Genomic DNA, 23,806 nt, shown 5'->3' with positions numbered 1-23,806 from the left:
GTTAAACATAGAGCATACAATAATTTTATATGCTAGATTAGATACAAAAGAAGGGAAAAAGACATATTTAAACTTTCTAGAGAAGGAGAAAGAAAACGCAAGAACTTAGCTAAAGTAAAATGCATAAAAAATAAGTATGATATTATCTTGGTTAAAGAAGAAAACATAAAATAAAGATGGCAAAATTACTTTAGTAAACTATTTAGTGAAAACCAAGTAGACACTTAAAGTTAGATTTAAAAAATGAGGAAAAAGATAAAATCTTGAGATTTATTAGCAAATTAGAGTTAATCAAGTTAAGTATGCATTAAAAAATGGAAAAGCTATAAAACCGGATGATATCCCAATTGAAGTTTGGAAATGTCTAGGTAATAATGGAATTATATATCTAATTAATTTATTTAACACACTTATAAAAACTAAGAAAATGTCTAACAAATGGAGGAAAAACAATTTAATGCCTATATACAAAATAATGGAGATATTCAAAATTGTAATAACGATCGTGGAATTAAACTTATAAGTCATACAATAAAATTGTGCGAAAGGGTAATTGAATAAGGACTAAGGTCATGTTGAGATTTTGATTAAAATGAGGGACCTAACTCAAAGATAGGTCTCTCCCTCTATTTATAATACAAATCAAACACATTTTAATGACCATAATACCCTTGCTAACTCTCACCAATTAAACATACGAACACACTTAATAATAATACTAAAAGACTAAAATAACGATTAATACTCCCCCTTATGCTAGAGCATAGATATCATATGCTCCCACCTTAAGCAACCCCCCCCCAAAAAAAAGCTTTGGTAAACAAATTAGCAAGCTGCATATAGAACTTCACATAAGTGGTAGTAATGAGCTTTTGCACAAGTTTCTCCTAAACAAAATGGAAATCAACTTCAATGTGTTTCATTCGCTCATGGGAGACCAGGTTAAAGGCAATATGAAGAGCAACTTGATTATCACACATCAACTCCATGGACTGGGAATGTGGAAAACCCAATTCGTCCAACATGTTCTTTGACCAAAAAAGTTCACAAGTAGTGTGAGTCATAGCTTCTATACTCTGATTCAGCACTTGACCTGACCATCACAATTTGTTCCTTAGTCTCCCAAGAAACCAAATTACCACCAACCAAGATACATTCCCGATTGTGGATCTTCAGTCGAAAGGTGACCTAACCAAATCTGCATTTGTATATCCCTGAATATAAGTGTGACATTGATTCCAGGTGCACCTTTTGTGATATCTCAAGATGCAAATTATTGCGTCTCTATGACTTGTCCTCTGAGAATCTAGAAAGTGACTAACACTTGTTGCAAAAGATATGTCCAAGTGAGTGACTGTGAGATAATTCAACTTTTCAATAAGTCTCCTATATTACGCAAGATTAGGCAACAAATCACCCATATCCAACACTAAATTGGTGTGAGGATCCATGGGTGTATCAACCAATTTGTCCAGTCTCAACCAACAGATCAAGAACATACTTCCTCTATGACAAAATAATTTCCATACAAGATCTAGATACTTCTATACCCAAAAAGTATTTCAATGGTCCCAAATCTTTGGTTCGAAACGTAATTTGTAGAAATTGTTTAAGGCTCTAAATACCTTATCATCATCACCTGTAATAATAATACCATCCACATACACAATAAGAATGATCCTACCCGATGAAGTATGACAATTAAACACAGAATGATCCATTGCACACTTTTGAAGGCCAAACTCAAGTATTACAACATTGAATCGACCAAACCATGCTCTGAGAGACTATTTAAACCATATAGTGTCTTCTTGAGCCAACACACTAAGCCTGACTCTCTTTGAGCAACAAACCTAAGTAGTTGCTCCATATAGACCTCCTCCTCAAGATCACCATGCAAGACGCCTAGACGGCATTCTTCACATCTAACAAATGCAGAGGCCAAAAAGTGGTAGCCAAGGATATGAACAGACATACTAATGTAAGTTTGGCAACCAGAGAAAAAATGTTGAAATAATCCAAATCATACACCCCCTTAACGACAAAAGTGCCTTCAAACGAGCCATAGAACTACTAGGGTCGACTTTTCATAATGTACACCTAACAACAACTAACCATAAACTTGTCAGGAGGAAGAGATACCAAATCCCAAGTATCGTTGCCCAATAAAGTATTCATCTCTTCAACCATGGCATTCCTCCACCCACGGTGGGCTAAGGCTTCCGAAACAGATTCAGGAAGAGCATAAAATTATAGAGTAGTAACAAAACAATAATAGGAGAGTGATAAGAAGTTATAGCGAATATAGTTGGAAATGGGATGTTGTGTACATGTGTTTACCTTTTCGGACAACAATGGGAGGATCAACATCATGGACTCTCTTCCTTGGATCCACTATCGTGAATACGCCTGCAAATTATGACAATCGAGACGATGAGGACTCAAACTACATGGAGACACAAGTGATTGATTGGGTAAGGACAACAAACTAGTATCTATAAGATTAAGCAAAGGAAGAGACTCATTGGGATTAGAAGCACTTAGGGACTCAGTGTAGTACGATGTAAATTCAAAGAAGGTAACATCTACAGAAACAAAGATGTGATGTAGCATAGGACTATAACAACAATATCCCTTTTGAATAAATGAGTAGCTCAGAAAGACACATTTTATAGCATGAGGATCCTTTATCCACCCTAGGAATTAGTTGATGAACGAAGGTCACACACTTGAATATACGAGGAGGTAAAGAGAATAGAGGTGAATTAGGAAACTAAATGGAGTAGGGAATTTTACCACTAAGAATAGAGGATGGCATCCTATTAATAAGATAGCAAGTAGTAAGCACAACATCACTCCAAAACACTTTAGGTACATGTATTTGATAAAGTAAGGTGTGAGTGATTTTAAGGATATGTCTATTTTTCCTCTTTGCAACCCCATTTTGTTGAGGAGTGAGGGCACAAGATGACTGATGAAAAATACCAAACTAAATCATACAAGTAGGGAATTAAGTACTGAAATACTTTTAGCATTATCACTTCAAAGTATTCAAACTGGCAAAACAAATTGATTCTTTATTTCATAACAAAAGGCATAAAATATATGAAATAACTTAGAACGATCTTTTATTAAATATAGCCAAGTCATCCTTGAATAATCATCCAAAAAGGTTACAAAGTACCAAAAATTCAACTTGGACACAAACATGAACTAACATGAAATATATGTGAAAAGTCAACAATATGAAATAACTCAGAACGATCTTTTATTAAATATAGCCAAGTCATCCTTGAATAATCATCCACGAAGGTTACGAAGTACTGAAAACCCAGCTTGGACACAAACATGAACTAACATGAAAAGGCTTGTAGCATGTTTATTGACTCGGGAAGCAAAAGGGACATGATGATGCTTTGCTAACTAATAAGACTCACAATCCAGACTAGACACAAAATTCAAACTAGAAACTACATGTTTCAACTTTTCTAACAAAGGATGACCAAAGCGACAATGTATTTGGTGAGGTGTGGCAGCAGTAGTGCAAGCGGTAGAAGGAGATAGTGGCTCAAAGCGATAAAGTCCACCAGCTTCGCGCCCTCCGCCAATCATCTTCCTCATCTTCAAATCCTAAATAACCACAAAATTAGGAAGAATGTTACTAAGCAATTCATGGATTCGGTAATCTTGCTAATGGGCACAAGATTGAAAGAAAACTTGGGAATATACAAAACCAAAGGAAGAGAAATTGAAGAAGAGGGATTTATAGTCCTAATTCCCTCATCGATAGTGGTGGATCCATCAACAAGAGTAACACAATGTCAATTTTCAGGATAGTAAAGACAAGAAGTATTGGATGACATGCATGTTGCGGGATTACCTATTTGGGCAAGAGATGCAACAGGTAGAGAAGCTTCTTGTGATGCTTGATACTGCTAGAATTTGGAATACTCTTCCTCTGACATAGATACAATACATTGCCCCCCACTTAGCCCTAAAGGTGTGGAGTCAGTGGTGGTGGCATTGGCAACACGTGAAGGTCTACCATGGAGATCCCAACACTGCTTAATAGTATGATCACCTCATCCACAATGGGTGCGCTTGCAGGAGGGTCTCTACCTCGTCCATCTCTACCCCAACATTTGCTTGAACCACCTGATAACTTCTGCAATTGTGTGGCAAAAAACTAGGATCACCATGTGTGGAAAAGGTTGTCCTCTCAGAGCCAGATGCAAGAACAAGAGAATGTGTGCTAAAGGAAGCATGAAGGACATGAGAATAAACATTGACAAGTTATGGCAACTCTACACTACTACATATCTGGGACTAGACTGCCTCAAACTCAAGTTTCAAGCTCGCTAGAACCCAAAGAACTGTCATCTGCTCCCTCTGCTTCTACATTCACGAACATCGGTGGTTATAGGTTGCACGATGTTAAGCTCCTCATGAATACGCTTCATCTCTCCAAAATAACCTGTAATGCTCCTATCTCCTTGTTGTAACTGAAAGTACTCCTCAGATTAATCATACAAACGTGCAAGTTACTATTAAAGCTTGATATACACTGTTTAGCCTACAACCTAATAGCTTAAGCTTTTAGGTAAAGTAGTAATCTAACATGGTATCAAAGTTAATTACTAGGAGGTTCTAGGTTAGTCTTTTCACTTGCATTTATTATGTGGTGTTTTAAAAAATTATTGTATTCCCTATAATGGGTGTTATCTACCTTGTATTTATCTCTCTATGTGTTGTTGGGTTACACTGCATGTGCGGAGGAGTGTTAAGGCTTGATATACATTGTTTAGCCTACAAGCTAACAGTTTAAGCTTGGCAAAATCCCAAATATCCTTACATGTATTTAGTTGCATGCACATCCGTGCAATCTGGGGCTCCATCAAATTCCACACGAGGGAAACAATCAAGGCATCTTCCTAAATCCACACTTCTTTTCTCTTCTCATCAGAAGGACCAAATTGGAGCAAGTGGCTAGATTTTCCTAATCTTGCTAAATAAACCCAAACAGCCTTAGACCACTGAACATAATTCTTTCCATCCAACTTTTCAGTTGTTATTTGTGGCATCATAGACTCCATCCCAACACTCACAAACTAGCAGCGATACCACTGTCAAACAAGATAAACAGTCAAAACTAATTGGGACCACTACAAACAAGGTGAAGCACTAAGGGTGTGTAATCGGTCAACTCGGTTGATTCGATTCGAAAAAATGAAGAGCCAAATTTTTTGGATTTTGTATGAGAACAAACTAAATCGAACCGATTTAATTCGGTTCTTCATGGCAAAAACTGAACCAAACTGAGGTTTTACAAAATCAAAAGGGTCTACGGTTTGGTTCAATTCCCTCCCTTTTCAACAGTGCTTCCATCCCAACCTGCATGAGTGTGTGGCTGTGTTGAAACTTGCAATTGACGACTACAAAAAAAGAATAAAAGACCAAATAAGAAAAGGAAGAAGCACTAGAGTTGGTTCAAGATACCCAAACCTTGAAGGCTCCTGCTAGTGGTAGTGTCTAGATCCAACACGAACCGCCCTCCTTTGCAAAAGTTTTGGAGGGATAGTACACTTCTCCATTGCATCCAAATCTAATGGACCACTAGCAATCAAAGAAGATAATAAACTAGTGTAGCATTTGAATCGTCATAACGAGTCCTTCTCAAACAAATTTGTTGATTTCAAGGAGTGATACTATGATGATCTTGGCTTCTCCTTAACTAACCCCATTCTCTTTGGCTGCTTCGTTCAATCATTCTCTCCTCATGCCCCGTTCTGGCATTCTCCCTACGAAGCTTTGATGTCGTTCAAAAGAATACACCCTCACTCCCTCAGTACCCATTCTAAGGCCCCCCAAATTACTACCAAGAACCACAATTGTTCCGTCAGGGTGAGTAAGATGCAAGGCTACAAGCTGCAAGCACAGAGGGATCGGGTGGCTGGGTCGTCAAAGGTTGGGCTACTGTACTAAATTGGAAAACTTTGGTCGTTTCAAACCAAAAATTGTTCTGGAAAAACTAATCCGATTTTATTTTGATAGGATAATTAAGACCAAACCAAACCGAATTTATTACGAAACTGAACCGATTGGGCCAAACTAGTTTGATTGGGTTGGTTATGTCGATTTCCACCAAAAACTGCAAACCTGTATAAAGCACCGAACCAACCACGGACGAGGCGAACCACCTACAAACTAATATAACACTGCCATAGCCTCACAAATCTGCTTATGAGCACTGCCACTGCTCCAAGAAACTCAGAAAAGCCCTTACGAACACCGAACAACAACTAATGGATTAGCAAGAGTTAATGGTTGAAAGAGGTCGGAAACTTGAGAAAAAAACATGCCCAACAGCTTGAAAATATGCTCCAGGGAAGGAATCAGAACATGCTGGAGGAAACAATCAGAAAAAGGTGACTAGAATCACTTTCACGTGTCGGCGCGTGGGGTCAAGACTGCATACAGTTGGTCGGCGAGTGGTGGTGTATAGGGAGTTTCCAGCAATGGGATTTTGTAGGATTATGTTTCATAGGATTCTGTTTTTGGCTATATGGTTAGTTTTGTGAAATAATGATGGATTGTGATGGTTTTGAGAAGGGCAGCAACAGGAGGGTGCTTTCCAGCGATGGCCGAGTATGATAAGGTATAGGTTGGATCACACTCTGATACTATGTTGATACTTTGATTAAAATGAATGACCTAACTCAAAGATAGGTGTCTCCCTCTATTTATAATACAAATCAAATACATTCTAATGACCATAATACCCTTACTAACTCTCACAATTTAACATACTAACATACTTAATAATAATACTGAAAGACTAAAATAACCATTAATAGGTTAGAAATAAAGGTCTCACAAAGTCATATCTTTTAACAACATTAATGGAAAAGTTTAGGGAAAAGAAGAGGGACTTGCATATGATTTGTATTGACTTAGAAAAGGCCTATGATAGGGCACCTAGAGACATTCTATGGTTGGTTTTACGAAAAAAAAGGGGACACGTAGTAGGTATACTAAAGGATATGTACAATAGCATAATGATTAACGTTAGGACTACAAGTGGAGGGTCCAAGGAATTTTAATCACAATAGGTGTACATCAAGGATCTGCTTTAAGCCGCTATCTTTTTTGCATTAGTGATGGATAAACTTACTAGGAGTATCCAAAATGAGGTTCCTTGGTGTATGATGTATACAGATGAAACTAGAGGTGGAGTAGAATTTGATGAAACTAGAGGTGAAGTAGAATCTAAATTAGAATTATGGAGAGAAGCTTTAGAATTTAAAGAGGGTAAAAAGAAAAAAGAAAGAATATACGAAATGTAATTTTAGTCATGGTAGGAAGAATATTAGGAAAAGATTAAAATTGATGGTCAAGAAATTAGTAGCACTACTAGATTTAGATACCATGGATCTACTATGCAAGTTGAAGGAGAAATCGAAAAAGATGTTATGCATATAGTTAAAACAGAGTAGGTAAAATAGAGAAGGATGTGTTGTGTGATCCTAGAATACTCTTAAAATTTTTTTTTACAAAAAAAAATTTATAGGATGGCTATACGACGAACTATGCCATATGGATCAAAATGTTAGACAAAAAGTAGAAGTTACTAAAATGAGAAGGTTAAGGTGGATGAGTTGTATAACATTAAGGATAAAAATTAAGGAAAAAACATATTCACACTAAGTTAGGTATACACCTATAGATGATAACATAAGGGAGGGCGACTTGGATGGTTTAGGCATGTGCAACATAAGCCAAATAGTGCACCCATAAGGAGAAGTGAGCTAGTCAGTGAGTGGCAATAGAAAGGGTAGGGATAGACCTAAAATAACTTGGAACAAGATATCGAGTAAGGATTTAGTAGCCCTTAAATTGTCAGAGGAAATTGCCGACGGTTGTGTAAATTGGCAAAAAAAGGATTCCTGAAGCCAACCCCACCTAGTGGGACTTAAGGCTGGGTTTGTTGTTCTGCTTACCCTGCCAAATCTAGAGCATCATATTTGCTCCTCAAACAGTTATTTTGAAATTCAAATGTGTTTCTTGTTGCTAAATGTGTGCAATTAGAATTTATATGCATTTGACTTTATCTTTTGGCGAATACCTTGCTTTAGTTTCTTAAAACAAACCGAACACAATCTTTCTTTATTTGAAGTTGTTGTATGTACAAGGTAACCATATTTTAATGAGATTTGGAAACTATTTTTTATCAAGGAATGCAATGTTGGTTGCAAAGTGATGTTACTCCATGTCTAACGGCAAAACCTAGCCTCCCTTTTCTATTTAATATTTTCTTCTGTGGCATTAAATGCAGTAGAACATGTTCAATGCAACATACAAGAGAACCAAATTCTGCATGCACCCTTCAACATGAAGCAGTGAGCTTGCCTTCATGTTTCTCATATTAAGTTATTTTTAACAAGCAATCTTTACAGGGTTCTTCACCTGCTTTGAACCTAGGAACTTCTTTAGAGATTCAAAGTTCCTAAAGTTATTAACATTTAGTACATAAGCTGCTGATAAGTTTGACTCATAAGCGCAACTCATTGGATCCATAAGTCAACTCATGCAGAAACTCATGGAATTCTGAGCCACAGTTCTGACATGTTAATCTTCAGTATCATCGAGGTTCTGATTTGAAATTGATTGTATTGTCTTATTTACTACTTCTTGCCACTTTGGGTGGAGTATCCAATTGACTCAAGTATTCTTGGACTAGTTGTCCAATTGATTTTATAATGTTTGTATTTGATCTAGGATCCATTTGCCATCTGTATGTTTATTAGTTGATTTACTAGTAGAATCCCCAAGCAAGTTTCTTGAAGAGTGGATGCTAGATTACGTGGGAGTTGGGGCTGAACCACTATAAATCATGTGTTTGATTGTCTTTTTTATTTTGCTTACTCACTTTGAGTAATTGCTTCTACACTTCGCTCTTTAGTTAGAAATGTTTGTAAATTTGATCACACACAATTCACACATACACCCTTCTTGGGTGCCATAATTGGTCAACAATGTTAATGCATCCAATTGGAATTCATTCAACATTTTGACATCGTAAAAACCATAATAATTAGTAGAACAAAAACATAATGAAAATTATCTACTGAATCAGACCTAAGGTTCTCAAAGTCGCCCTCTGTGAGCATAATCCACACGAATATTTCTGCCATCGAGTAACTGAGAAGCAAAAAATACAATATTAGTGGATAGATTATTAGTATTTTATTAAAGAACTTAATAGGACTCATTAACATGTACATAAAGTTATATCAAGAAATTCAAAATATACCTGACCATCCATTTCTTTTAGAGCTGTGCTAGCTGCAGTTTCAGATGTGAACTGCACAAACCCATATCCCTTGGATTTCCCAGTGACATGATGGCATATAACTTTAACTGCTAAACATGGAAATGTGACTGCCTCAAAAACTTCATAGAAATATAGAACCACCAGAATGAAAGGACACCAAAATCATCCATAGGTTTACCTTCAATTATTTCACCATGCTGTACAAAAGCATCCTTCAGAACAGTTTCATTTGTGTCATAAGAAAGTCCTGCAGCTTGAAACACTAATTTCACTTACAACTTGAGAACAGTAATTATATTAGGGACAAGAAATTCAGTGTTAAAATAAATAATACATAATAAAATAATCCATAACTTTTGAAAATTGTTCAAGAAACCAACTTGGTTCTATACTTCTTTCATCTATGATCACTACCATCTTTTAAAACCTAACAACTAGGGGCCTGTTTGTTGGTCTTCATGACCTCTTAACAGTACTAGTCTCAAGTTCATTCTGCAATAAGTGAACCAGTCCTGTTTGTGTCATTCTATTAACGTCCTCTGAGCACCTTATATTCACTCAGAATCCCAACAACTCCTCAATGATATTCAGCATCTCAATGTGAAGAAACAATAATCTTCCCCCCCGCCCCCACCCCAACCCCTCCTCTCCTATCCCAGTCTCTTCTCCTCCCTTCACGCCCATCACTTACCTCCATAGTAGTCAAAGACACAAGGCGCAGAGGGTACTTGGAGCCGAGGTGCGAGGCGAAGGCGCGTGCCTCACGAAGGTGAGGCGCACAATTATTAAAATTGTGTACAATGCCTATTTGATAGGTAATTGATATAAAAACACATCAATAGTTATCTTAGAATTTAAAATGCCAAAATATTCAATAGTAATTATGACAACCAAGTACCAAGTGAAACAAACATAGTTCAACATAAGAAATTACGCATGCAAAATTTCAAGCTTCAAATTAGAAATGAAATAAAACTGTCAGGCTGAAAGCCCAAAAGCATCTTCAATATCAAAAGAAAAGAGTACAAGAAAACAGCAGCTAAATTCAGTAAACAATGTTATATATTTATATATTTCAGAAAAATGTAAAGTTTGTACCCTGCATTTCCAAACAAATTACAAAACAGCAGCAAAATGCAGCAAAAAAATGTTATGTATTAATTATAAAGTATAAACTTGCATTAAACTACATAATTAATTGCACATTACATAATATTAACTTAGAGGCTTAATGCAAGTTAATATTATAAGAAGCAGCCAGAAGGAGGCAGCAGAGGCGAAGAAGAACTGAAGAAGAAGAAGAAGAAGAAGAAGAAGTTACGAAGGGTCGAAGGCTGGAAGACGAGCTTGCAAAGGGCCCTTGGTGGTTCGAACGATCGAAGACGAGCTCGCGAGGGCTCCTGCTGGTTTGCAATGTCGAAGACGAACTCACACTGCTGCTTCGAAGGCTGGAAGAGAAGCTTGCAAAGGGCTCCTGGTGGTTCAAAGGCTGGAAGACGAGCTCGCGAAGGGCTCTTGGTGATTCGAAGGCTCGAAGACGAGCTCGCGAGGGCTCCTGCTGGTTCGAAATGTCGAAGATGAACTCACGCTGCTGGTTCGAAGGCTCGCAGATGAACTCGCAAAGGCTCCTGCTGGTTCGAAATGTGGAAGACGAACTCGTGAAGGGTCGTGGGGCTTTGAAGGGTCGAAGAAGAAGGGTTTCGTGCTGGATCCTGTTAGTTGCAGTCGAATTAGGGCTAAGGCCCCTTCTACTCTGGCTATTTCTTTATTTAACAGGTTTAAAAAGTTCAAGGCGCGACTCATGTCGCCTAGCGCCCCTCTGCGCCTCATTGCGCCTCCCTGCGACTCTTGCAGGTACCTTCACCTCGCCTGGGATGAGGCACTGGACTCCTCGCCTCTCTGCGCCTCACGCCTAGGAGGTGCGCTTTTAACCACTATGCTTACCTCCATTACTAGTCAAATAGAAATCAGCGAAGTCGCTAGTTGCAGATTCGAGTTCTTTTAAATCTTCAAAGAAGCATTGAATCAAAAGGGTTCATGCAATAGCAGTGGACTCTACAGTACCAGAGGTAAAAGAGAAAGTGAAGAATGGCTGAGAGGATGGGTGCAGAAAAGATTGCAATGGCTAAGAACAAGGTTCAGATTTGGAGAAATGAGTCTTGATAGCATAGTAATTTTGTCTGCAACAAGTTAATATTTGTGTAAAAAACATTTGTATTTTTCCTAGAATGTAATTTTTATGTAATTTGTTTGGTAACCAGCGTCTGGATTGTTGGGGGTTGGGCAAGAGAAGGAGAAGGAGAAGAAGAAGAAGAAGAAGAAGAAGAGGACTGGGAGTCTGGTAGTCTGTGTTTCAATGGTTGCACAGTTTTTCTCCATTCCTGCACTTTTTGATATAGTCTTTCCTTCATATATATATATATATAGTGTGTGTGTGTGTGTGTGTGTAATATAAGACGTATGATTTTGATGCATTTCTTACTCTATTTACGATATTTAATTTTCCTGCAATATGTAAGATGCATTATTTTCTATTTAGAAAATGAACAGTTATTAGGCTTTATCATTTTCCACATTTCATCACAACATTTAAAGGGATGAATGATGAAAACATATATTTATAGCTGCTTAAACTAGTTAGTACTTTACAACCTAAACTGTTCAGCATGGTTTTAAATAATGGCCGCAATCGTTACATAACGCCGTTATGTAACGGTTTTTTGGGTTACGGATACCGTTACACACCGCTAAATCAGTGGGAAGAAAAATCACGGCTATGGTGGCCGTTACAAACCGCAACCGTTACATAAAGGAAGCTACAGCCATTACGTAACCGCTATAGGACTATTACACCAAAAAATTTATTTTATTTTTTATTTTTTCTTCTCACTTTTTCCCTCTCTTTCAAAAATCATTCTCAATATGCCATGTAGCGAGAGGGGAAAAAGATTATAATGAGGATGAAAATGATACAAAGTTAACTATTTCTTTAAATACTAGCAAAAGATGCATTAATTAACAATATGAAAATACTAACCTGTTAGGAAAATATTTTATTTTGATAATATTAGTAATGGGATATTTATATTCTATATTTTTCAACTTCAGTCTTCTTTCTTTTCTAGATATTTTATATTTGTATTATTCGTATGTCTTATGTATCTAATAGATTAATGGAGTGTATGATGTATTTTGTATTAATTAATTTAGCACACATAACAATTTATCACAGATAAGAACAATGAGAAGTATAAATATGCGCGCACACGTAATTTTTCTCTCAATGGTGGTTTAAAACAAATGTAAACTAGTTGCCCTTACCAAATAACTTAGTTACTTGAGTTAAAGAATCCAAAATACACTAAAACTCTTTCCTAGAAGGGCTAAAAGCTTAAAATATACAAGTATGCTAATATGCATAAGGTTGTGTGTGCTTCAAAAAAATTCACAGCCGTTACACCCGCTTCCCATCATATATCATCCGCTACTCCCGCTTCCTGTTACACCTGCTTCCCATTACACCCGTTACCGTTACATTACCCTACATGCTACTGCGATTTAAAACCATGTTGTTCAGTGTTCACTGGTTTGCTAAACAACTAAAATTATTCAGATGGTTCATCCAAGAGCTGAATCCGGTTAACAGATGGAAAACTTGATTCAGTATTCGGCACTAAATACTTAATTTTATAAAACACCACATAATAATGTACCAGAGTTAAAAATATTCTCCACTACCATTCTGCTACCTCTCAATTATCATCCCTATATTTTAATATAGTTGAAAGATCATGGTTGATCACAAAAAATAATTCCACCATGAAAGTTCGCATTTCAATAACCATTTTAGTTTTTTATTCTGGAGTTGTGTCAAAGAAAAGTTTTCGTGTGCCATAAAGGCAGGGAACAATAATTCAAGTCTATAAAATATCAAATGACCTTTTTTAGTCCAGCAACATGTTTGTACCTTTAAAATATACTTTGATATTAGATTAGATGAGGTCATTTTAACCCCGGAGTTGGGCCTGAGACTTTAATATTTGGTATCAGAGTCACCTGAGCATACTATCATTTGGATGGATCCAACAAAAAGATATAGACCACTCTGATGAGAGCGTCAAAGATTGGATGGAGGAGCATGTCAAAGTCCCACATTGGATGTGTACTAAGAAGATCTTGGACTTACAAGGATGATTTGAACTCCAATTACATGAGGCACCTTTGACAGGATAAAACCAATGTACCAAAACAGACAATACCTCACTAGGGGTGGCAAAACGGGTTCACGGGTCAACTCTGGACGGGTCGTGAATGGGCCGAATCACAAACTGGTCAGAGTTAAATGGGTTACAATCATATAAACCCTAACCCACCCGTTTATTACACGTTTTAAAAAAAATAATTTAATTATTTTAAAATTTTAAAGCCAAATTAAGAACAGAAGTTACAAAACTCTCAGACCTCTCAATTGACGTGTTGGGGAAGAAGAAGAAGAAGAAGGGGGGGGGGTTTAAATCCAAATCAAAATCAAAATCAGTTTGAAGAAGAAGAAGACACCCTCACTGTGGTGTGCTTCGTGCTTGGCAACGAGGCCACGGAGAACATGTCGCATTTGGAGAACAGCTATGAGAACAACCCTCTCAGCCCATTTCTGCAACCGGACTACGAGTGGCAGAAGCAATTCGACGACATCATTGCGGACGAATTTCGGACGAATACGTCAGAGGATGAGATGATAAGGTACATGGAGAAGGAGTCCAACAATGGGGAAGAGATGGTGACAGTGATAAAAAGTATGGAGCACAATTACGATATGTACGTGGTGGGGAAAGGGGACAAGTTGTTGTCGCCTTTAACGTTGGGGTTGAATGATTGGAGCGACTGGCTGGAGCTAGGGGCGGTGGGGGATATACTGGCGTCGTCGGAGTTTGTGTCGAGGTCTTCGGTGCTAGTGCTGCAACAGCAAGCCGGAGCTGCGCTAGTGAGAGAGGGGATGAAGACGAAGAAGAATGGTAGCCCTGCGACCGCCAGACGGGCAAGGGAGTGAAGTCGTGAAGGGACCTCACCAGCGGCAGTGGAGTGCAGGTGACAGGTGACTGCCTGGTAGTGGTCCTAGATATGGACTCTGGAGGCGGCGGGAACGGCCGAACGGGATACGCTGATTGGGAATTTGGGGATAGGGTTTTATGTGTAAGGAATTTGGGCAAATAAACGGGTCACCCGGCAAGTGACCCGACCCGTACCCGAATTGACCCATTTATAAACAAGTTGACTTTTATGAACTTGAACCCATTTTAAATAGACGGGTTACACGTGACCCGTCTGGTCATGACCCGTTTTGCCACCCCTATATCTCACCAGATTTGGGTCAACATCATTAAATTTGGTATCATGCAAAACTATTTGCAAGCAATAATATAAAATTCTATTAATCTGGTTTTTTTTAGTGTGGCAATTAATTAAAATATATGATTTTCTAGAACTTCAAAATAAGGTACAGGGCCGGCTCTTCCATTAGGCTACTGAGGTACTTGCCTAGGGCCCCAAAAATTTTGGGGCCCCTAAATATTTTTTTAATATAATAATATTAACATTATTTATTGAATTTATGTGTTTGGTGGGTGGAGTGCAAATACAGTGTAGTTAAAATTATTTGATATACTTAGAAAAATTAATTTTAAATAAAAATAAAAATTAAATAAAATATTAAAGACCTCTAATTAAATTATTCGCCTAGGGCCCCATATTGTGAAGAGCCGCTACTGATAAGGTATAAGCCTCTCTTATGTATTCATTGTTGGAGAAAAACCTACAGTAACATAAAATAAAAATAAAAATAAAAAAACAAGGGAACAGAAAAGCAGTTCATTCTTCATGCTCAGTATTTTGTTAATCAGCAAAACGTCACATTGGAATATGAGCATGAAGAGCCCTTGAGCGTGACATTAAAATTTCATTTCATCAAGGCCCAGTACGTTGTAGACTATAAACTATACAACATTTTCTTATGAAATTGGAAAAAAAAAAAAAATGATCTTGCAAAAACCATTGCAAAATTATCATGTCCTCATTTACAACCATATCTATGCCCCAGCGGAGGAGCAATGCCCCTACAATTGTCTTGTAAAGGAAATGTGAAGGCTTGATATACAATGTTGACCCAGAACAGGTACAGTAGTTATCTAACATGGTATCAGAAGTATGGTTGCCAAGAGATCCTACATTCTAGTCTTGTTGCCCGTGTTTGTAGGGTGATGGTTAAAATTGATCTTATTCCTTGTATTGAGTGTTTATGGACCACAATCTAATAGTTTGAGCTTTAGGTAAAGTGGTAATCGAAGAGGGAAAAAATCATATAACACTTCAACAATATTCCAAAATTTGATCGTCAAGAGGGAGAGTTGAAGAGACTTGCATGAAATGCCTATCCATAGCTTGTTCCATCATTAAATTGTTGCAAGTAGCAAAGTGCAACCATCTCAATCTAACTTCCATAAGGTATTGTCCACTTTAGCCCACTGGCCTCAATAGCTTTTTTCCAATAAACAACACCTCAAATAGTTGGCATCTGAACTATCCTCTAGCCCAAGATCTCCATAGTACACATCTGATGTGGGAACATGACATTCTCTCTCGTTTGATCTGAAGCCCTCATCAGGGTGGCTCGCACCTCTATGTAGGATCCGCCCATATAATAGTACCCCAAAATGGCTTTGATACCAAATGTAACGGTCTCACTACACCTCCAGTGAGGTATTGTCCGCTTTGGCACACCAACCTCACAATTTTGTCCTATAAAAGGTACCTCATATAGCTGGCGTCTGAACCATTCTTATAAGCCAAAGATCTCCCTAATACACCTAATGTGTAACCGTGACACAAAACGTATGAAGCTAAGTGTAAATACTTAACAATAAAAGCAAACATGCAAGTGTATTTGTGAAAATGGCGAAGTTTCCTTTGCCACAAAAGTAACAAAGGCACCTCAACTTTCATTTTGTAAACAAGAATATGCTATTTTTTCATGAACTTGTCACCTTTATTCCACTTTTTTTGTTGGCTAGGCGCCCTTTATTCTACTTATCATAGATATAAATCTAACATTCATCAACTGAGAAAGCCTATCGTAGTATTTATCTTAGTTGCAAAGTCATGAAGAAGCCAAAGGGTACATTCTAATTTTTAACATAAAAGCCATTACCTCATACCATCTTGCACAAGTGATCATTGAAGAAATGAACCAAAATAGGTCCTATCATTCTGCATTTCAACCTACAAATGGAATCTTTTGAGTTCAGAATACAGGATCAAAAGCTTGGGGAAGGATCAGTCCACAATCTACTGGCCTATCAAGTGTGTTTAGAAATGAACTATTAAACTCAAGGCATTCAATTGTTTGCATTGAGAAGCACAGCTCAACCATACAGCAAATACTACAAGTTTACAACTAGTTGACCACTTCACCTCAGAGAAACCAGTAGATAAATCAATTCACCCAACTTAAATGCTAAGTTTCAAGCTCTAGGAATGTTTCTAAGGCAAATTAATGCGTCTAATAGATATCATTTTGCAAGTTTTAATCTTTGAGATAAAACATTATTTTTGATTTGTTCTCAATAGCAAGATATGTTCCCATGGACTGCTTGTCAAGCAAATATTTCAAATATTTTTATTATCACATCAAATTCAAAAGAAAATCATTTCCAACAATTTACAATCTTGCAAATAGTAAAATTCAAACTCCAAAGCATTATAACTTACATGTGTTAGCAGAGGGTAGTCCTCGCAAGGGATCAATAATTGATATACATGTGTGAAGTGTGAACACCAACTTGACTCAAAATCTTAAGCAGGTTTGGGTCCATCAATGCATACAAGCCACTCCTCCACTCTTTTTTTGCAATGTAGGAAAACTCACAAGAGGATATTTCCAAAAATCTCCCCTTCACTTGTAAGTTGTAACCCATGAGTTACATGCTTCAAATTGCATTCCACATGCCTTTGAATCAATCCTACCTCCCATGCCTTTACCCCATTTGGATCCATCTATTCAACCTAGATATGGATAATCCTCACCTGCTTCAGTCACAAGCTTGGTCCTACAAGTGTTAGGAGTTAGGACACAAGGAGAATCAACTCTTATTGTCCTTTGCTCGAAGTTACAAACCATCATCTCATATATAACTTATTAGCACAGAGGATGAGTCCTTGTGCAAGCTTGGTATATATAGGTGAGCAACCGACCCAAAAGCTGAAGCCATTTATAAGTCACTCTTCCTCCACTCATTTTCCCAATATGAGACAACCCACAAGCGTATGTTTCCAATAACATGTATATATTATATATGTTCATGTGTAATATATGCAAATGCAAGCATCACACTCACAGTCAGCACACATGCAGGAGAGAGAGAGAGAGAGAGAGAGAGAGAGGGAGAGTGACCTCCAACAAACAATTTGCTGCATGAATGCCGAGCAAACAACCATTTGGTGGAAGGGAAGGTGCGGGCAAGAGAGACACCATTCAAACACAGCATTTTCCTCAACAAGCAAACCCCCAAGATGAGAAATCTGAAAGGGAAAAAAGAAATGAAGAGGAAGGTTAGGATTGCCTGCATAATAGCCCCAGATACAAGAGAAATTATAGAGGGAATCATCCCCACCACATGGCCCTGTGCCATCTGTCACAGCAACAACATTTGGAGGGCCCCCAATACATTGGCTAGCCATGCAGATCAGAACGCATTAAACACCGTTTACAAAAATCGCAAAGGCAATATATGAAAAAAATAAAGGCCGTACCCAGTGCACAAGGCTCCCACTTTGAGTGGGGTCTGGGAGAGGTGGATGTCGGCAAGCCTTACCCCCATTTTTGGAGAGGCCGCTCCCAAGTCTCGAACCCGAGACCACTCGTACCGAGGCGGAGGCACTTGCCATCGCACCAAGGCACGACCTCTTAATATATGAAAAAAATAATAAATAAAAAACAAAAAAAGGCACACTAACAAATTTGAATATCAGATTTGCTAAAGATCAATCAAATCACTAATTCCCTTTGAAGTACAGCATGATTGTGCTTCAAAATATCAAATATGCATGCACAGGCCACAGAGGTCTCCACCAACACCAAGGCAAGGCCACCGAAGGCAACTGTGAACCTCAGTCTGCTCTCTGTGCTAGAAATCTCACTTCCATCTTTTCAAATATTTTAGGTGCAATCTAGTGGCCTCATTTGTTAAAATTTTTCCGTCTCTGTTTGTTAAAATGCCCCCAAGAACTCTCTCTCATGTATTATATTTTTTTGTTTGAAAGATCTCTGAAAAGTGATTTGTTTTGTTGTTTGATATATTAAGCAGTAGTCGTGTCTACCTACATGATGCAGAATGCATGGAGGAAAGACACTGTAGAATCGTTCAGATTATAAATATGACATATCATTAACTGCAGCAATATTTAGTGGCACATAGAGATCCTGTTGCACAGAAGCACAGCAGAAGCTATGGAAGGAACCACTGGGTCAACCCACACTTCCTAGTTTGGGAAAATTCTGAACATACCAGAATAGACAACCAAAATAGAAACGAAAATTTTGTATTGTCTCTTCATTATTTGGGCTAGTATAAATACAAGTGCATGACAACTTTGGGCATTAAATGTACCTAAGAAATTGACTATTGTTGACTACAACTGATTGCCTTCTCTAGACTCAAAAGACTTCATAAATAAATTTGGAACTAAACTCAAAAACGAACTTTGTAAATAATAGACTTGGACTTGGGAAATGACACACATGACTGACCATAATAATGACTCCTAAGAACAGTTGTAAATATAATTACTAACAATATTAAGTATGCTATTCCTGGTGCAGCAATACTACATCATTCCCCATTGTGATAAGAAACTTGCCCCTGCACGAGTGGCCTAATTTTGCAGCTACAAACTTGCGACATTATCAAATGAGTCCAATACAACATGAAGTTGCAGAAACAAATGTCAGAGTTATTATGAAAGGGATTTTAAATTCAAGAAAGTTTTTGTCCATGCATGTACCTGCTTGACTAACACAAAAGAAGAATGAGACATGGCAAATGTGCAACAGTCACATGAACAGCTGAGCAAGCAACGAAAAAACAATCAAGTCAAGGTTCTCTATACCTGGACTTGATGATATTGGATATGTTATGCGGCATAAAGGTGTTATCTAAATTGGATTTGAAGAGTGACTACGACCAAACTCGTATTCAGGAGGTATGAATGGAAGACAACATTCTACACAAGGATGTATTTTACAAATGGCTTGTAATGCCACTTGGGCTTTCCAAAGCACCTAACACTTTCATGAGGTTTATGAACCAGATGCTTACATTTTTATTAGAAAGTTTGGGGCATTCTACTTTGATGATATTCTAATTTATAGCAAGGATCCTGAGGCTCATACCAAACATTTGAGGGCCCTGCAAGTTTTGGAGAAAAATAATCTATATAAAAATATGAAGTGCATCTTAATGGTCGACAGATTGGAAATTCTTGGAAATGTGGTCCCTGTTCACGGTATAGAAGTGGATCCAACAAAAATACAAGCAATTGTGGACTGGCCTACTCCAGTGTTAGTTTTACCAGAGTTTGCAAAGGTCCTTGAAGTGATTGTGATGCATCCAAAGTAGGATTGGAGCTGATCTAAGTCAAGAAGAGTGTCCAATTTCTTATTTCAGCAAGAAACTTAACGGGACACAACAGAATTACTGCACCTATAATCTGGAATTCTATGCTATTGTCCAAGCCTTAAAATTTTGCCACCATTACTTGATTAAAAGAGAGTTTATTTTACATTCAGATCATGAAGCTTTACATTATTTAAACTCTCAAAAGAAACTGAGTCATAGACGTATGAAGTGAGTGGCCTTCTTGCAATAATACACTCTCATAATGCGCTATGAGGCTGGTTCGCAGAAGAGCATGCACTAAGTAGTAGAGTGTGTTTGCTGGTAACCATGTTTAAGAGTGTTGTTGGAATGAAAGCAAGGATCAATACATGGAAGACCCCTATTTCAAAGGCGTCTTAAAAAGACATGAAGTCAGGGACAAGGCAGTGCTTGCTGAATTGTAATCTGATCAGAATTTTCATAAGATGTAGAAGTGTGGGTTGAGGATTCACCAGCAGCTCCTTCCCTGGCCTCGACAGCTGCGTTTCCACATGATAAGATCTCCCTTTTGCCATTATATCTCCATATAATTATCCTAATCTGTCAGATTTCTAATCTGACGTATTATACATTTGTCTTCCTCCATGCACACTATATCTCTCACGTATATTGTTTCTTAAAATGCTCAATCTCTAATTCTTAGAATGCCTCAACTCACTCTAAACTTTTTCTATGTGATTTTGGATTCGCTATGCCGATGAGATTATGTTTAACTTAAAGCATGCAATCTTTAAACAGAAAAATACTCCATTGTGCAATCAATAGAAATAGGCATCTTTAAGTTTAAGAATTAATCAACGATTCAATCCACTGTTTCGCTATAGGTTTGCTGGTGTAAGAATTAATCATTGTGGTCCTCTCTCTCTCTCTCTCTCCCTCTCTCTCTCACAATATGATTTTGGATTTGCAATGTCTATTAGATTATGTTTAACTTAAAGCATGCAGTCTTTAAACAGAAATACTCCATCAAGCAATCAATTGAAATTGGCAACTTCAAAAACAAATCAATGATTCAGTCTATTGCTTCACTATAGGTTTGCTGGTGTAAGAATTAATCATTCTAATTCCATATATCGGTCCTCAGTGTTTTTAAAATGGTTGGTGCCAAAATTTTACATCTCTATTTATATTTTTTATATTTGTTAACAGGTTTGTACAATTCAATATGAAAAATGGAACGAACGAGATTCTGGACTTATCATTGATGAAGACATACTTATTGGTAGCAAAGATCAACTGAAACCATATTCATGGTCCAGTAGGATGTGAGGATGCTGAAGAGGCAGAGGATGACCGCCATTGAAGCTTCAACGGATGAAAATGCATCATCAGTGGTGCTTATAGTGGGATTTAGGCACTGTTTATTTGTTTATTCAGTAATATGATTTATTTCAAGTTATTTGGATTTAAAGCAGTGATCGGCTCAGCAGCTATTTCTTTCTTCAATACAACTAATAAATTATGTAGGTTCCAAACCAATTTCCCAAAAGGGACAAATGTTTCATTTCGATGAGGACAGCCCAAGCATATATGAAAGGTGTTTCAGAATTTGAGAGAGCACAGAAAACCTTAATCTGCCGTATCAAAACTTCTAATGTACCATCAGAGTAACACCATAATATCCATTTAAGAATTCCTAGTCCGTAGAATATTAGAATTAATATCATGGACAGTAGAAAACACTTGCCAGGAATAAATGCATCCGATAAAGGGTAGTCTGTAGAAGTTTCAAACCCAAATACAATGAGGCTTCACAATTACAAACGGGAATCAAACCCAACGCAAAGTGCCAAGTTCATATTACGTCACAAACCATACGAATCCATATTTTCGAAGAAAAAATTCGTTTAGCAAGTGCTTAGACAAACAAAAATATGAAGCATCATCAAAACACAAACAAGACCCACAAGGCCACAACAGCCGATATAGCAAACAATCATATTCAGGCATTTCGACAAACACTTAATACGCATGTTGGATAACAAGCAGAATTAAACAAACTGGTGTCCGGGGAATTTGATTTAAACGCTTAAACAATCCTCCGTTTGGACTCTAAGAAGCTGTGGAACAGGAACGCTAAATAAAATTCATTCCAAACAATTGAAAGCAAGTCATAATATTTTTCTTCTTCTCAGCAAGACCGACACGATTATAATTTTCTTTAATTTGAACATTCATGAGGGGGAGAGAGACGTACCAGAGGAAGGAAGAGAAATATTTCTACTCTTTAACTCAACTTTCTCACGAACTGAACAACTAAAAGATTAAAGATCAAGCAGCGTAACCCAATTAACAAATGAATTTCGACGAGAGAAAAAGAAGGAGAGAGCTATAACCGTTCGAGAGGAAGAGCAAAAGTTGCCAAGGGATGTTTGGAACGGCTGAAGTATTTTTTTTTAAATTGCTAAATTTAATAAGCGTTCGTAATAATTATTGAATTGGAAAAATACTGAAAATTATAAATAATATTTAATTATATTTAAAATAAATAATATTTGAATCTTTATTTTTGTTATAAGTTACTATATAATTATTATTAAATATATTTTAAATTATAAATATTAACATTTTTAATTAATAATTTAATTAATAATTATTTTAATTATTTGAAACTAAAATTTAAATATTTTATATTAAAAAATAATATAAGATTATTATTTTTAATTAAAAAGACTTATTATTAATGTATATTCACTACAAATTGCAATCATATTACATTATGATAGAAATAAAATTACTAATAAAGTTAAAATTTTAAATTTTTTTAATATTAACTTAAATTAATAAATAGGTCTTATTCAATATAGTTATCTTTAAAACTATTTTAATAAAAATATAAATATTTTATAATTAAAAATTTAAATGATAATTACATTAATTTTCTAATTAAAAGTTTAAATATTTCTATTACTAAAATAATATAATGTTATTTATTAATTAAAAATAATCATGTTATTAATTTATATTTATAACATATGATTATACATTAATTCTTGTTAAATATAGTATTAATAACTCAATTAAAATTTTTAGTATATTTCATGTTAATTTAAATTATATATGATTCTTCTTATTCATTATAGAATTTAATTATATTTTATAAATAATTAATAGCTTATAATGCATAATAAAATAATATATGGTTAACTTTTAATTAAAAAATTAATTGATAATTATTTTAACTGTTATTTTTAGTTAATATTTAAATATTTTTATTAAGCAAAAATAATATAATATTAATTTTTTATTAACAAAAATTTCTTTCTTAATTTATATTTATAAAATAAAATTATCATATTAATTTATGCTAAAAATAATATTATTAATTAAATTAGTATTTTAAAATTTTAATATAATTTAAATTAATAGATGGATCTTCTTCTTCATTTCAGAATTGAATTATATTTCATTAATAATTAATATATTGTAATACATAATAAAATAGTATACATTGTCTTCTAATATATTTTTTAATTATGAAATAGTCACTAAATGTTTTATATTTATAAAATTGACCCGCATATAAACAATGTCACTTATAAGAAGTCAAAAAACTCTCTTAGATTGTTTCTTAAAACTCATTTAAATAGTTTTCAAAAAAGTAGTTTTGGAAAAGCATATTTTTTAATAAGTGTTAGTTATAATGCGTCAAACATCACTTTTTTTGTAAAAGTACTTTTTTTTAAGTAATAAAGACCAAATGTGTTTTTCCAAATCCAATTTTTTTGAAATTATTTAAGTGAATTTTGAGAAACAATGTAAAATAATT

At 36.1% G+C, this 23,806-nt stretch overlaps 1 protein-coding gene across 5 annotated transcripts in view; it reads right to left on the bottom strand.

Annotated features, from left to right (window-relative positions):
* Window positions 1–22,443, bottom strand: part of LOC131149565 (glycine-rich RNA-binding protein 4, mitochondrial) — a 38,529-nt gene extending 16,086 nt beyond the window's left edge. Inside the window, exons 1-6 of one of the 5 annotated variants that reach the window (XM_058100116.1) lie at window positions 22,235–22,432; window positions 17,775–17,902; window positions 9,510–9,578; window positions 9,311–9,420; window positions 9,136–9,198; window positions 3,252–3,630 (exon numbers count right to left, since the gene is read on the bottom strand). In XM_058100116.1, coding sequence (XP_057956099.1) covers window positions 9,145–9,198; window positions 9,311–9,420; window positions 9,510–9,578; window positions 17,775–17,868 — 327 coding nt within the window. In that variant the 5' untranslated portion in view covers window positions 17,869–17,902; window positions 22,235–22,432 and the 3' untranslated portion in view covers window positions 3,252–3,630; window positions 9,136–9,144. Of the gene's footprint in view, window positions 1–3,251; window positions 3,631–9,022; window positions 9,199–9,310; window positions 9,421–9,509; window positions 9,579–17,774; window positions 17,903–22,234 lie in introns of those variants that run through there. The other 4 variants (XM_058100120.1, XM_058100118.1, XM_058100115.1 and 1 more) reach the window with 4 other exon arrangements.
* Between the last annotated feature and the right edge of the window lie 1,363 nt (window positions 22,444–23,806).

The sequence above is a fragment of the Malania oleifera genome, chromosome 2 (genome assembly GCF_029873635.1).
Source record: "Malania oleifera isolate guangnan ecotype guangnan chromosome 2, ASM2987363v1, whole genome shotgun sequence".
In the NCBI taxonomy this organism is placed as follows: Eukaryota; Viridiplantae; Streptophyta; class Magnoliopsida; order Santalales; family Ximeniaceae; genus Malania; species Malania oleifera.
Note: the sequence above shows the minus strand (reverse complement) of the source record. Positions and strands in the feature narration are given on the sequence as shown.